General features: G+C 36.0%; 1 protein-coding gene across 3 annotated transcripts in view; it reads left to right on the plus strand.

The window, feature by feature from the left end:
* The window catches only part of LOC133443720 (leucine-rich repeat serine/threonine-protein kinase 2-like), a 76,719-nt gene that overhangs the window by 974 nt on the left and 58,819 nt on the right, over positions 1-16,926 (plus strand). For 2 of the 3 annotated variants that reach the window (XM_061720899.1, XM_061720898.1), the window contains exons 2-6: positions 2,661-2,746; positions 6,899-7,008; positions 9,255-9,343; positions 11,169-11,303; positions 13,112-13,246. In XM_061720899.1, coding sequence (XP_061576883.1) covers positions 2,661-2,746; positions 6,899-7,008; positions 9,255-9,343; positions 11,169-11,303; positions 13,112-13,246 — 555 coding nt within the window. Of the gene's footprint in view, positions 1-2,660; positions 2,747-6,838; positions 7,009-9,254; positions 9,344-11,168; positions 11,304-13,111; positions 13,247-16,926 lie in introns of those variants that run through there. The other variant, XM_061720900.1, reaches the window with a different exon arrangement.

Raw genomic sequence — 16,926 nt, forward strand, 5'->3', positions numbered from 1 at the left:
ATCCTAATTATATAGAGGCATAACTTTCCTTGACATGCAAAATACTGATTATAATGAGCCGTAACTTTACTTTAGATACTAAATATTAATTATACTGAGCCATAACTTTACTTCACATACAACATACTGATTATAATGAGCCATAACCTTAACTAACATACAAAATAATGATTATAATGAGCCATAACTTTACTTTAGATACTCAATACTAATTTTACTGAACTATAACTTTAATCTACATACAAATACTGATTATACTGAGCTATAACTTTACTTTAAATACAAAATACTAAATATACTGAGCCATAACTTTTATTTACATACCAGATACTGAGCCATAACTTTACTTTTTATAGAAAACAGAGATTATACTGATCCATGACTTTACTTTACAAAATACTGATTATAATCAGTTATATCTTTAATTTAAATACAAAATACCGATTATACTGAGCCATAACTTTACTTTAGATACGAAATACTGATTATACTGAGCCAGAATGTTACTTTAGATACTAAATACTGTTTATAATGTGCCATAACTTTACTTAAGATACAAAATACTAATTATACTGAGCCATAACCTTAATTTGCATACAAAAACCCTAATTATATAGAGGCATAACTTTAATTTACATACTACATACTGTTCATAATGAGCTATAACTGTGATTAACATACTGATTACACTGAGCCATAACTTTAATTTAGATACTAATTACTAATTATACTGAACTATAACTTTGATTTACTTACAAAATACGGATTATACTGAGCCTTAACTTTAGTTTAGATACAAAATACTGATTTATGTAGAGGCATAACTTTAATTAACATACTAAATACTGATTATACTGAGCCATAACATTGATTTATATACAAAATACTGTTTATAATGAATCATAACTGTACTTTAAATACTAAATACTGTTTATAATGAACCATAACTTTACTTTACATGGAAAATACTGATTATTCTGAGCTATAACTTTACTTTACATGCAAAATACTGATTATACTGAGCCATAACTTTAATTTACATACGAAATACTGATTATACTGAGCTATTACTTTACTTTTAGATACAAAATATTGATTATACTGAGCCATAACTTTTAATTTACATACTAAATACTGATTATATAGAGCTATAACTAATTTACATACAAAATACTGATTATACTGAACTATAACTTTAATTTACACACAACATACTAAATATAGTGAGCCATAATCTTAATTACCATACTAAATACTGTTTATACTGAGCCATAACTTTACTTTAGATACTCAATACTAATTATACTGAACTATAACTTTAATTTACATACAAATACTGATTATATAGAGACATAACGTTACTTTAAGTACAAAATACTGATTATACTGAGCCGTAACTTTACTTTGGATACTAAATATTAATTATACTGAGCCATAACTTTTAATTTACATACTATTATACTGATTATATAGAGCTATAACTTGACTTTTACATTTCCTATTAAAAACAACCAACCACAAGCATTCTGACTTTATGAACATCCATATTTACAAGGAAAAAAGAATAAAGTTAAAGAATTCAAAATTCATGAGAAAAAGCTCCCACGTTTCTACTCAATGCAACATAAAAATTAAAAACCTTTTTTTTCTAAATATAAAAGTTTTAAGACCCCTCCCCCTAAAGGATATTCTCATAATATCACAGATTTGCAAGACAAAAGAAAAACCTTCAGACAATGTTCCTTAATAAACAACATTTGTGGGAGAAAAACGCTAAATTCCAACTTGATAAACACTGAAAAAGAAGTGTAAAAAGAAAAGTCGCGGACCGCCTAACTTTGTTGATATGAAGTTCAAGTTTAGTTAAGTTTAGCAAAATAAATCTAATTCGCTTACATACATTTTACACGTGCTAGCTAAGCTAACAACAGAGAAAGAAAACACAATTTCTCACTTTATACATTCATAAAGTCATTCTAAGAAAAAAAACAATCCTTCTGACAAGAAAACAAGAAAAATCACTGTCATTTGGATGGTGTTTTTCTTGCAAAATGTACATTTAAAAGGTTATTTTCACCCCCTTAATGGTGCCTCAGCAAAATCTTCATCAGATAAATGTATATGTAAACTGATAATGAGATATTTGGGTCGAATTTCGTACTTTTTTTAAAATAATGTCTCAAAAATAACAAATTACGCACAAATTTTCTTAACTTATGTAAATATAAATTGCATAAATTTGAACATAAGATTTATTAAATAAACAAAAGGAGGCATCCACAACTGTCCCTCCCTGTTAACATCCATCGCTGATCACAAAAAAGCAAATAATCAGTCAGGTAATTAATTAGCTGTGACTTTTTTAGTCATTAACGCCGTGTTTTATGTCTGATGTCTTGTCTATTGTGATTATTATTATTTTTTTTATGTAATAATTGAACATGTGAAATTAAATGTGGTGAAGTAGAAACTAAAATGTGCAGGAGCGTTGTGGCGAGTTCATGTGCTTCGGTGCTGCAGAGATGCAGCACGGCTGATCCAATCAGACACGTCTGGATCGATAAAAGCAGAACTTCAGGTGAACGATGGCGAACCGTTGGTTTGAGAGTAACTGGATCTTCTCTCTCCTCTCTCCTCTCATCTGACGCTTCCTGCTGCAGCAGCTGAGCTGTTTGAAGACAAAGACGTCCACGTCCCCCTCATGGCGGTGCTGTCCTCTCACATCAGCAGCAGGAGAGTCCAGCAGGTGATAAGAACACACATTCTTTCAAAACAAAGGCTTTTATTTTGGCGGGTCGGTGACCTGGTGACCTGGTTAAACCAGTCGTTCCGGAGTTACTGGCTGAGCGTTAGAGAGACACCGTCGATGGTGAGATTGACATGTGACACAGACCGTCTAGTGTTGTTTCTGTTAGCCTGTTTCAGTTTCAGTTTTATTCTAGTCTTTGGGTCCAGCTATCATTTTAGTTTTTCTTAGTTTTAGTCACGTTCATTCTCCTTTTAGTCGTGTCAAGTTTCAGACGACTAAAAGTCTGAGCATTTTAGTCTTATTTTAGTCAGAATTGTTCATTTTAGTCTATTACAATTCAAACAAGGTTATTTTATTATTATATTATTGTTACCTTTTAGACTCAAGAATACATTCATTCCAGATACAGAAGACTCTAATCTGAGTTTACAACATAATTATTTTTCCGCATTTCTCCCCATCTTTTTCTTTTTCCACAACACATTGGGTTTTCTTTTCCACGTCTACGTAGGAAAGTGGATCCAAAGATCTAAAGACTAAACTGGTTTAAAGACTAAACCAGAGGAAACTACTTAAAACATGGACATTAAGGATCTTTGTTAGAACATTTCATCTGGTTTTGGTCAATGAAAATGAAGACACATTTTAGCAGAGTTTTTATTTTGTAATCTAAATTTTAGTCTCGTTTTTATTCGTCAACGATATTGCATTATATATTTAATAGGGCTGCGTTAATAACCGTTAACTTAACGTCCTCTTAACGCCAACAATTTTTTTAACGTACGATTAACGCACAGGAAAAAAAACAAAAAAAAACGCATTATATAATTTCTGGCGGTCGATGGCAGCGTAGCTTGAGGAAAAAGTATGGTGGATAACTGCGTGAACTTTTTTGAAAAGGAAAGATGGAGAATGAAAAGGGACTTTTGAACGGCAGTTCTCTTTCAAAAAGATGCCAGATGGTTCGATGCAGAGATCGCGCACACACCCCCGTCAAAAGCAGACAATGCTGGATAGGAGAAGGGAATATTTTTTTAGCCTTTTATTTTCCTCCATATGAGGTTTAACATAATTACATGGAAAATTTAACTGATCAATGCAATTCTTGTACAATGTTTGTGTGCATATGGTTCATTGTTTTACAATGAGATGCTTAAAAAAACAAGGAATCTTAAGTTAGTCTTTACAAGTGTAAAGTTGGGGACTAACATTGTGTTTGTATTTATGAAGGAACGTTACATTCAGGTCAAAAGCTTTTTTTGTGGAAAGTTGAATAAACAATTAGTGCGTTTACATGGGAAGTTTAATTCCTCTTTAATTCAGAATTAAAATTAAATCCGATTTAAAATGATTAAAAATTACCATGTAAACACCTAATAAAAATGACCATTCCGAATTAAACTTAATTCCAAAGTAAGTGGCTGGTTTATTCCGATTTTAAATCCGAATAGAATAATTCCGCGATCATGTAAACACTCATTCCTCTTTAAATTAATTCCGGTCTTTCTGCGCTGCTCGTTCCCTCGCCCGTCTGTCTCCATGACGCTTATATTCCGCACTGGGCTTATTTTCCAAACAAAGTTTCAAGATGGCAGCACGCAGTAAACGGTGGTAGGTAAAGAGCAGAGACCATTTATTTAATAAATAGCTTGGAGGACTTGGAAATAATTAAAAGAACAGATGGAAACAGGAAACATAAAAATTGTGAGCTTTTCAAAGTTGTAGCGGCTAAGTTTGTTTTTCTTCCGGTAGACGTAACTTCCGGTCCGCCCCCCTATCCAATCAGAACCTTCCCAACCCCCAGACCTGAAAGGGGACATATTATGGCATTTAATGTATATTTTAAAAAGGCCTTGAATGTCTTAAAAACAATCTAAAGCTTGTTTTTTCTACATAAATCAGAAATTCAGCCTGTGGGCCATGTCTCTAGTTTTACCGCTTCTAACCTCTTTTCTGTGCTTCATTCTAAGGGGAGGCTATGATAATGAGTGTCTGCGCTGATTGGCTGGCTGAATGACGTGTAGCAGGGGAGGGAACAAAGCCTCGCTCTGGCCAGAGCAGCCGGCTGCGTCGTACACAAACTGTGTCCCATGCGAAAAGCTTCTGCAACAAAATAAATTCCAATGCTTTATATTTTTTCTATTGGACTGTCCTAACTGGCCGCGAGTTTAACGGTTTCAGTGTGGACAGAGAGCGTCCGATGTCACGCAGCTCGACGCGATAGTCAGACACTCTCATTCAGTTACACAGATCTTAAAGCCTGATTTACGGTTCTGCGTTAGATCGACGTGTACCCTACGCCGTAGGCTCTGCGTTGGTGTAACGCAGAACCATAAATCAGCCTTTAGTCACCTCGTCTTCACACAGGAAGGTTTAATTTTTAATTTTAAACAGGTACACCACAGTTACTCAGATTCCTCATCATTTCATATGTTACAAGAAATCACAACACTGAATTTTCACAAATGGCAACTTTATTGTTAAAAAAATAAAACATAAGTTGTATATAAATAACATGTATGCACTATTGCTGGCTCAAGGAAGGACCGTGCGTCTCCTGAAGGTGTCGTTGAAGCTTCAGGTGCTTGGAAGATCTGAAACCATAATCAGAAGAAACATGTATTACGGTACTAATAGAGCCACCGTGGCCCGTGGCCCCTCACCGGTCCGGTCCGGTGTGTGGCCTCCGGTGCTCCGGAGCTCCGGAGCTAAGCTAAATACTTGTAGACAAATATAAATAACATAAAAAAATAACGTCACTTACCGCTGACTCGTGTGCAGTTGCGGGTCCGTACTGTGGGAACTGATCCATTTATGAGGGTAAATGTCGATGCAAAACCTCATTTTAACTGTCCCTCGCTGTGGAAACAGTCACCGCTTCTGAACAATGGCTGAAGCTCCGACCTGCAGAGTTAGTTGTGGGCGTGGTTTCAGCAGCGGAAGAGACCGAGGCGTGGTTTGCATTTTGCTTACTTAACAAAAATGCAGAAATCTGAACGGCTCGTTGAAGTCACATGACACTGGAAGATTCAGCCGGGCGGGGGGTACAGACCTTGCAGAAATTCATGGACTTTCATCTTTCCTGTGTTGGCAGGGTGAGGGGAGACCACTTTATATATCTTAAAACAAGAAAAAACGTGTTTTTCATAATAGGTCCCCTTTAAGAGGAATTGGGTAAAGCCGATCAAACGTGTGTTTTCCATGTAAACCTCAGTTCGGAATTACTATTTCCATTTAAACTCTAAGGAAAATAGTTTAATTCTGAATGATTTAATTTGGAATAATTAATTCCGAATGAAAAAACATCATGTAACCGTGGCCATTGAGCATTAATAGCACACCACATGGATACTGACACAAAAGGATTACAATGCTCATTTTTATATTTTAACACCCCTGCCCTCCCATCCCCTGAACAGGTTGGATACGTAACCAAAAGAATTGAAAAATTGAATGAAGAAAAAACAGACAAATAGAACAACATAGACCAACGATGAATAGAGCAAGTTAACATGCACATAAATAAAAAGGAAAATATGGCCTATCAACATTGCTGTGCATTAAACAAAACACGATGGATTCAAATGGATTTAATCACATCTCAAATACCAGTGTAAGTGGCTGCTAAGTAGCACAATTCTAAGTTTACTGATATACAGTAACACCGGATCCCAGACAGAAAACTGTGTCCCTGGACCCCCTGAGAGTATATTTGATCTTCTCCAACTGTATGAATTGTGTCAGATCACTAAACCATAGAGATACTTTGGGTGGATTTTTTGACTTCCAATACAATAATATTCTTCTCCTTGCAAGCAGCGTTGTAAATGCAATAATAATCTTATAGCTTTTCTTTAATGTTGTATGTCTAATACCTGTAGTACCGAATTTGGCCATGGCAGTATCGGGTTGAAGATCAATATTCAGGTGCTTCTGACAATATGATATGTATGAAGACACATTTTAGCAGAGTTTTTATTTTGTAATCTACATTTTAGTCTCGTTTTTATTCGTCGAAGATGTTGCATTATGTTTAATTAGCGTTATCGTCACATGACGAGCATTTTCATCTTGTCTCGTTTTCCTCAGGTGATAAAGGTTCGTTGACGACGATATTTAGTCATAATTTCCGTTCCTCTTGCTCCCCAGGTGGGCTGGGCTCTGCTGTGCCAGCTGATCCAGATGTGTCCCGCGACGCTGCAGCAGCTGACCCGACCTCTGCAGGCCGCCGGGGGCTGGGAGGAGCCGGCCGTGCACCAGTAAGTCTCCCGCCGGGACGCCGCTGTTCTGTCCATCCATGCTTCCCATCCAGAACTGCTACTTTGTGGTTCTGCGCACAGTCGAAGTTTGATCGCCACGCCCATCATTTCTTGCATCCCTTCAGTCCACGCTGAAAAATATTGTGATGTTAGATTTTGCCCTTTGTTCATCTACTGTTTTATACGACGGAGTATTAAGGCAAAAATGGAAATTACAAGAATAAAGTCATAATAATATGAGAATAAAGTCGTAATATTACGACTCTATTCTCGTAATATTACGAGAATAAAGTGGTAATTTATGAGAACTCTTAACAGGAAGAGCACATGGAAAAGGAGCTGTCTAGTATAGTATAGTATAGCATAGTACAGTATAGCATAGTATAGTATAGTATAGTATAGTAGTGGTCGACTGTAAGGCTATCAGTGGTTCCATCTGCTGCCATTCAAAGAGGTTTCATTGTTTTTCAGGAAACAATGAGGATGATCATAAAGATTTTCTTCTTCCACAAAAGACGCAATTTCTTCCAAGTCTGTGCGGTTCCTTCTTCGAAATAGACGCAGTCGTTTGCACAATCGTTTTAAAGTCCTTATACTGATAATAATTCGATGCTGATGTGCCAAACGATTAAGTATTTCCTTATTTGTGAAACCGATACCAAAATACAACTTCACAAGATGCTCAATATTCCTCATTTTAACACAGGGAGAATACTGCTCTTCCTGTTAGAGTTCTCATAAATTACCACTTTATTCTCGTGATATTAGGACTTTATTCTCATAAATTAAGACTTTATCCTTGTAATATTAGGACTTTATTCTCGTAATATTACGACTTCATTCTCGTATTATTACGACTTTATCCTCGTATTATTACAACTTTATTCTCGTATTATTACGATTTTATTCTCGTATTATTACGACTTTATTCTCATAATATTATGACTTTATTCTCGTAATATAACGACTTTATTCTCGTATTATTACGACTTTATTCTCGTAATATTACGACTTCATTCTCGTATTATTACGACTTTATCCTCGTATTATTACAACTTTATTCTCGTATTATTACGATTTTATTCTCGTATTATTACGACTTTATTCTCATAATATTATGACTTTATTCTCGTAATATAACGACTTTATCCTCGTAATATTACGACTTTATTCTTGTATTATTACGACTTTATCCTCGTAATATTACGACTTTATTCTCGTATTATTACGACTTTTCCTTGTAATATTACGACTTTATTCTTGTATTATTACGACTTTATCCTCGTAATATTACGACTTTATTCTCGTATTATTACGACTTTATTCTCGTATTATTACGACTTTATTCTCGTATTATTACGACTTTATTCTCGTATTATTACGACTTTATTCTCATAATATTACGACTTTATTCTCGTAATATAACGACTTTATCCTCGTAATATTACGACTTTATTCTCGTATTATTACGACTTTATCCTCGTAATATTACGACTTTATTCTCGTATTATTACGACTTTTCCTTGTAATATTACGACTTTATTCTCGTATTATTACGACTTTATTCTCGTATTATTACGACTTTATTCTCGTATTATTACGACTTTATTCTCGTATTATTACAACTTTATTCTCATAATATTACGACTTTATTCTCATAATATTATGACTTTATTCTCATAATATTATGACTTTATTCTCGTATTATTACGACTTTATTCTCGTAATATAACGACTTTATCCTCGTAATTTTACGACTTTATTCTTGTAATATTATTCGACAAAGCAACAGAAATGGACAGAACAGCGGTGGCCGGCGTCACCCATCAGGCCGTGACTCAAACACACCAGAATAGTCCCCGACCTCATAACAGCCGCAAGCTAAATAAAGCCCGGCACGAGTCAGAAACCCCTCCGGCACATGATGCAACTGAAATAAATTCCAGATGAGTTACACAACGTCTAAGAGTCATGCAGCTCGGTATTGATTAATGACATTACGGGACGGGATCTTGTACAACAACCAGAATGTGTCGTCACGGGAGATTAATACTCCAGAGGCTTCAATTACAATCATTAAGTGGGTTTTTGTTCATTAAAGTTCTGCAGATGTTGATCAGGAGTCAGTTTCCACCTCACAAGCATCCGGTTTAAACCCGTTAGATGCCAGATCCGAGCCCGAGTCGGACTTTCGGAACCAGGTGAAGCCGAGCGACTGATGAAGTCTGTTTGTTTGTGTTTTCCAGGCAGATCCTGAAGGTGCTGGCTCAGTACGGCGCCGACTGTCGCGTGGCCAAGGTCGGACTCCGGGCGCTAGCGCTGCTGCTCACATCAGGTGCACGTCTGAATTATGTGATAATTATAAATTAAAGACACGAAAAATGGATATTATCCCAAAAAACATCTTTGAGTGAACTTTACTGCGTCGCATCGGCCGCCGCCGTATTGTTTACCTGGCGCTGTTCACTATTGCACATGTGCTACTCTCAGCCGAGATAGGAGGAAAGAAGATGCCTCACTTTCTACATAGTCAACAATTAAATCCTTCAGCGACTGTTTTTATAATCGATTTTTGTCGACAACGTTGACCAATCGTTGCACCCTACATACGCTCATTTCTCTCAAAATGTGGATGGTTCATGATTCATCACTCTTTGTGTGACTAGAGTTCGAAGGTTTTGCTAAACTTCTGGAAACTTTCCCGAAACATTCAATAGAAAGTTAAACTGGGACGTTTTGGGTAAAGAAAACCCTGAATATATGGGAATTAACTGGAATCTACAGGACTGTCTCAGAAAATTTGAATATTGTTATAAAGTTCTTTATTTTCTGTAATAAAAACAAAAATGTCATATATTCTGGATTCATTACAAATCAACTGAAATATTGCAAGCCTTTTATTATTTTAATATTGCTGATCATGGCTTACAATTTAAGAAAACTCAAATATCCTATCTCAAAAATTAGAATATTCTGGGAACCTTAATCTTAAACTTAAACAGAAAATCACAATATTCAAATTTTCTGAGACAGTCCTGTATTTGCTTATGTTTGGTCATTTGGTAACTTTTGTTCTTTTAAGATCACAGAAAACAGAAGAAATACCAGTCGTGAGCTAAACAAGTATCATCATAACTAACCACCTAAATCCGTAATAAAATGGAGGTAGCCAGCTTACATTAACGATAACGAAGTTTCGGTTTAACAGAAAACTGGCAGCAGAAGACGGAAGAAACGGTGTTGCAGCGATGAACTAGTGGTAACTGGCCGCTTAAGTTGTCAAGTAAATCGTGTTAGCTATCTTCCATTTATTTCATCTGATTTATTGGCTAGCTAACTACTGTATTAAAAAAAAATCCTCTTTCTGCACGTTAGATTGAACTCTAACCCGTTCTTGTACGATCCCAGAATGCTGGCGAGGGGAGTTGGTTTTTCCTTCCCACGGTCGCCCGGTGCTTGCTCAGCTCGTGGAGCTAGCGTTCTTACACTCAATGAAGTTATATTAGCGAGTTCTGATTTACTGTCTAGTTAGCTTCTGTAGACACTAAAGTTGGGATTATCTTTGCCCATTACAATTTCGTAATTGTTATTTAATCTTTTTACATCAGGGTTTACATTTATTTTCCCTAATATTAATATTATTATTTTTATTATTGTTAATGTTATTATTGTCAACATTATTGTTATTATTAATATTATTAATACTCGTTTATTATTATTGCCAACATTATTGTTATTAATATTATTAATAATAATTTATTATCATTATTATTATTATTATTATTATTATTATTATTATTATTATTATTATTATTATTATTATTATTGTCAACATTATTGTTATTAATATTATTGTTATTATTATTGTTTTTTGTTATTATTATTGTTATTATTATTATTATTATTATTATTATTATTGTCAACATTATTGTTATTAATATTATTGTTATTATTATTGTTTTTTGTTATTATTATTGTTAATATTATTAATATGCTATTATTTTAACATTATTATTATTATTATTATTATTATTATTATTATTATTATTATTATTATTATTATTATTATTCCAATGGAAACATCCCAACTTTGAAAGTTGGTAGAATATTCCACCTGAACTCTGCGCAGCGCCGTGATTCTGCCCCGTGTCGTTGCACAGACGTGATTCCTCTGCTGGTGCTGGAGGAGGACGAGGACGTCTTCGGTCTGGTTGTCCAGGCGATGAAGACGTTTCCCACCAGCGAGGAAGTGCAGTTTCAAGGCTGTGCAGCTCTGCAGCTGCTCCTGGAGAGAGGTAGGGACGCCAAACCTCAGCGATACCTAGAACCTTCTACGTTCCCCGTCACCTCTTCCTGATACCTGACAGGTGTGACGCAGCTTTTACTGCAGCGGGGCATTTAAGCGTTTCCTCTGAGCCTGGCCGGCCGTCCTAATGCTCTCCATCTTTGATGCGAAGAATGTGTTTGGTTCCCCCGGATCTGTTATTGATTTCCAGGGATGATCACTAACAGATGTAGAAGGAACTGCCTCCCTGTTGGACACAAACAACAACCAGAAACAGAGACGAGAGACTAGTGGGAAAACACTTTCAGAGACTGTTTTGTAACATGTGAAAAATGTTGTTGGCAGTTTTAGGCCTTTCAGCCACATTAAGCTCCACATGTGGAGATTTGACTCATCTCTGAAGTATTTGTGTATCTATATCTCTATTAATATATATTGATTTATAGTTATATTTAGATATGTCCATATATAGATTTATAATCTATTTATGGATATAATTGGGGGTAAATATATACAGCATATCTACTCTTACATAGTTATTCAAGTATATTGTTATGCCATTGCTGAGCCCAGGTTGGGGATCTTAACGGTTACTTTTACGCCTGAAAAAATATTAAAACTTTATAAAGTGGCATATTAACAGCGCTACAGCGGAAATTAAAACAGCTTTTAGCTCTCGGCTTCCGCTGTCGTTTTGGTGCGAAATGCATTCTGGGATACTTGGCTGCTACTGCTGAACGGTCTGCTGGAGCGGCTGCTGAATTGATTGAGTGATTTCGGATACAGCCATATTTTAAGAAGTTCTTAAGTAGAAAAATACGAAATTTGTAAGAAATGACAGTTTTTAAGATGGTTCTTAAGGAAATATTGAGGAATTGCACTTAAGAACTTTCTTATGAACTTCTTAATTTTAGATCTTAAGACATTTCTTAAGATTTTCTTAAGAAGATATTGGTGAATCCGGCCCCTGGTTTGTTCTGGTTCCCAAGAACCAGAACCAAGCAAGGTGAGGCAGCGTTCAGTTATTCTGCTCCTCACCGGTGGAACAAACTTCCTGTAGACCTGAGGTCTGCTGCAACTGTAGATCCTTTAAATCAGGGTTAAAAACATTACTGTTTACTGAAGCGTACTCTTAAATTAAACTTACCTGCTGAACTCTACTGCCCTTATTTTTAACAGCTTGTGCTTTTTATTATTTTACTTTTTTTCTTATCATCTTATTCTTAATTTTTTCAATCTTATTTGTTATTTACTGTCTAATTATGTTTTGTTGCTTTTAATGTCAATGTAAAGCACTTTGAATTACCTTGTGTTGAATTGTGCTATATAAATAAATGTGCCTTGCCTTGCCTTATATTGTAGTATTATAATAAAGTAATGATAATGTAATACTATGCATTATAATTACTTCTATTAGTACATACACAGTAGCACAACTAAATGCTGGGCGTTTTTTTTGTTTTCTTTTGTTATCTTTGATTTGTTTTGATTTTGACTATATTTATATATACATATAATTGAGTATTATATCACTATATTGAACAGTTATTAAAGTAGGTATGGGTGTTTTATAAGTAAGCTTATTGAAACTCGTCTTATTATATGTAAGAATGTATGTAAGATTCAGGGGTAGGACTCGATAAGTGGTTACTTCAATCCTACTCTGTTTCGAGCATGTTGGTGGATCCGTGAGGTCTAGCCAAGTGCTATATATATATATATATATATATATATATATATATATATTCTGTTTTGCTACAAAATAAAAACTTAAAAACAGGCTAATTTACATTTCCTGCCTTGCGTTTGTGTTTCCAGTGAGCGACGATCATCTGGTGGAGTTCGTGGAGAACGAGGACCACGTCGTGGTTCTGTCGGCTCTACAGAGGTTCACTGACAGCTCAGAAGTTCTCCTGCAGGCCATGAAGGTGCTCGTCCCGCTGGCCCGCACCGGTAATACCCAAAAACACCACCATTAGCTTCCATGTTCATTTCTAGGTGCTACAGGGCCACTGTCTGGTCAATGTTGTTGATTTTGTTCACATAACTCCATAGTGGCCACAGTTACATGCTATTTTAATTTAATTTAGTATTTAAATTTTTAATTCAGAATTAAACTATTTTCCTTCGAGTTTACATGGAAATAGTAATTCCGAATTGAGGTTTACATGGAAAACACGTTTGATCAGCTTTATCCAATTCCTCTTAAGGTCTGGGGGTTGGGAAGGTTCTGATTGGATAGGGGGGCGGACCGGAAGTTACGTCTACCGGAAGAAAAACAAACTTAGCTGCTACAACTTTGAAAAACTTGCATCTGTTCTTTTAATTATTTCCAGGTCCTCCAAGCTATTTATTAAATAAATCGTCTCTGCTCTTGACCACCGTTTACTGCGTGCTGCCATCTTGAAACTTTGTTTAGAAAACAAGCCCAGTGTGGAATATAAGCGTCATGGAGACAGACGGGTGAGGGAACGAGCAGAAAGAAAGACCGGGATTCATTTAAAGCGGAATGAGTGTTTACATGATCTGGAATTATTCTATTCGGATTTAAAATCGGAATAAACCAGCCACTTACTTTGGAATTAAGTTTAATTCGGAATGGACATTTTCATTCGGAATGGTCATTTTTACTAATTTTAAATTGGATTTAATTTTAATTCTGAATTAAAGAGGAATTAAACTTCCCGTGTAAACGCACTCATTGCCATGAAGTACATGTGTTCTCCTTGTTAGTAAACACTCTAATGCTGCTGGTAGGAAAAGATCAGAACCTGGCAGGCTTTAGGACCCTGAGACAGGAGTAACAACTATGATGCTCTTTAAGTTCTAATTTTATTTCTCCAACAAAAACTGAAGAGCAGAAAGTTTTGCACGCAGCAGGATGTCCAAAGGAAAAGAAGAGAGGGAGAAAACAAGAATCCGGAAACGGACACTGAGGCGGGGAGAGCTGGCAGGAAAGTGGTGGGAAGTTCGAGGCAGGAAGTAGGAAACCCACGCAGGAAGTAATGCAACAGGAGAAAACAACCATCAGTTACGTGTTTGACATGTGCAGAGTTCAGGCAGAAACATTTAGTTCAGGCAGAAACATTTAGTTCAGGTAGAAACATTTAGTCCAGGTAGAAACATTTAGTTCAGGTAGAAACATTTAGTTCAGGTAAAAACATTTAGTTCAGGTAAACACATTTAGTTCAGGTAGAAACATTTAGTTCAGGTAAACACATTTAGTTCAGGTAAAAACATTTAGTTCAGATAGAAACATTTAGTTCAGGCAGAAACATTTAGTCCAGGTAAAAACATTTAGTTCAGGTAGAAACATTTAGTTCAGGTAGAAACATTTAGTTCAGGTAAAAACATTTAGTTCAGGTAAACACATTTAGTTCAGGTAGAAACATTTAGTTCAGGTAAAAATATTTAGTTCAGGTAAAAACATTTAGTTCAGATAGAAACATTTAGTTCAGGCAGAAACATTTAGTCCAGGTAAAAACATTTAGTTCAGATAGAAACATTTAGTTCACGTAGAAACATTTAGTTCAGGTAGAAACATTTAGTTCAGTTAAAAAACAGCAGTCAAATCAGCAGAAATGTCAGTTTGCTAGATGAAATATATTAATTCCTGATAAAATAGGTTTGTATGTACAGCTCTGCTCATGTGTGCATGTGAATGAGTGTAAGTTTGTGTGTACATGAAAGTACAACATTGAGGCTTCTGGCTTTGGGAATCCTGGTCTGTGATTGGACGCTGCCTCGACATTGCCGCTGCTCATTTGCATAAAGTTTAAAGAGATTTTTCAACTTCAAATTGACCCTCTGGATGCCTCTTGCAGCGAGCTGAATGGCAGCCAGACGCTTTTGGTGTGAATCAAGGGTTTATTATTTATTATTATTATTATTATTATTATTATTATTATTATTATTATTATTACTATTACTATTACTATTATTTTTATTTTTATTTTTATTTTTTCATTTTTATTATTTTATTTTTATTATTATTATTATTGTTTCAAAAATGAGTGCTCAATAACACAATGCCAATACGGAAAGACATCAGCCATGGTCTCAGAGAGGCAGTTACTTAAAATTAGGTCTTTAAGTCCTTTATGCTTCAATAACGATGGTTTGTTTGTGTACTATGACGCTCGGCTCCGTGTTTTTGTGACATTAGTTACCGATAAAGTCTGTGATTCCTCCTGATCCCCCGACAACGTCAGCTTTGTTTTAGTCAGTAGGTGTTCGTTTCACGGACGTTAAACTTCCTCTTTTAAACGCCCGGGACAAAAATAGAAAAGCGACACATCTTTATTTAAATGACAGCAGTTTGAAGTGTGGAAATAATGAGAAACGTTCCCTGTAACCGGGGAGCTAATTATCTGGAGCATCTCTGTGTGAAAGTGGACGTGATGAAGTTTCACTCGTGAGATTTGTTCCACTTTTAGCTCCGTTCTTCACAGATGAGAGGTTTTTTTCATGGTCGGGGGGGATTCCAGGCTGTTTTCCTGACCTCCATCTGGTCTGAGTCTTATTGTGAAACTCATGCTGGGGACACGTTGTTTTAGTTCTGAACCACATTCGCGAAGCTAGAACAGCTTATTATTCATTGTTGGTGGAGGATAATAAAAACAACCCCTGTTTTCTGTTCAGCGCTGTAGCCAGAGTCACAACTCTGTTGAACCGTGCATTCCTACAGCTCTCAGTAGTGAAGACTTTATTACCCCCTTTTCCACCAAACCGGTTCCAGGCTGGTCCTGATTCAGGGCCAGGTCTGAGTTTGGAACCGGGCTTTCTGTTTCCACTGACAAAGAACTGGCTCCGGGCCAGAAGAACTGGTTCCAAGGTAGCACCAACTCTTTGCTGGTCTAGAGCAGAGGTTTTAAACTGGTTTTGTCCCAGGGACCACCATTATAACCAAGAATCAACTCGGGGACCACTGCTTTTGGGGATGTTTGTTTTATTTTGCACCTTGATTTTAAATAAGAGTAGCGGCCTACATAGGCTATTTATTTGCATCAGTGTATATTTTTATTTGCACCTTTTGCTATATAAACAAAAAAACAAAAAACAGTCAATGAAAAATTAACAATAGGAAGCCAAGAGGGCTTATAATATTACTTATTAAGTTCACTCTCACTCATTTGACATAATTTGGATGGGTAAATTATTCACAAAAAAGAATAGTAAATGGGAAATAAATTGAGTCTAAAGAATAAATATATATTTTTTAAATTATTATTGTTTTCCATTTACACTTTCACGGACAACCTGCAATACCGCCACGGACCACCAGAGGGCCGCGGACCACCGATTGACTAGTCTAGAGGAAAGAACCGCTTACGTAAGGGGAGGGGGTGGAGTTATTAAGACCAACGGCAACAGCAAGACTGGGAGACAGAGACATTTTCAAATAAGAATGAATCTGGATGCAGCAAAGCATCATGGGTCTGAGGAGGAGATAACCTGTCTTTTAGAGATGTGTCCACGGAGGAGCTACGTGGACCAAGTCCTGTTAGAGCAGATACCTGGTTGTTGCTGCAACTTTCATGCAAACGCAGAGACGTAACTGACGTTTTCAGCGACTTTTGCAATGACGTGGCTCCACTTAGTGGAAAAACAAACCGGTTCTAAGCTGGTTCCAA

This window comes from Cololabis saira, chromosome 5, assembly GCF_033807715.1.
Source record: "Cololabis saira isolate AMF1-May2022 chromosome 5, fColSai1.1, whole genome shotgun sequence".
NCBI classification, from domain to species: Eukaryota; Metazoa; Chordata; class Actinopteri; order Beloniformes; family Belonidae; genus Cololabis; species Cololabis saira.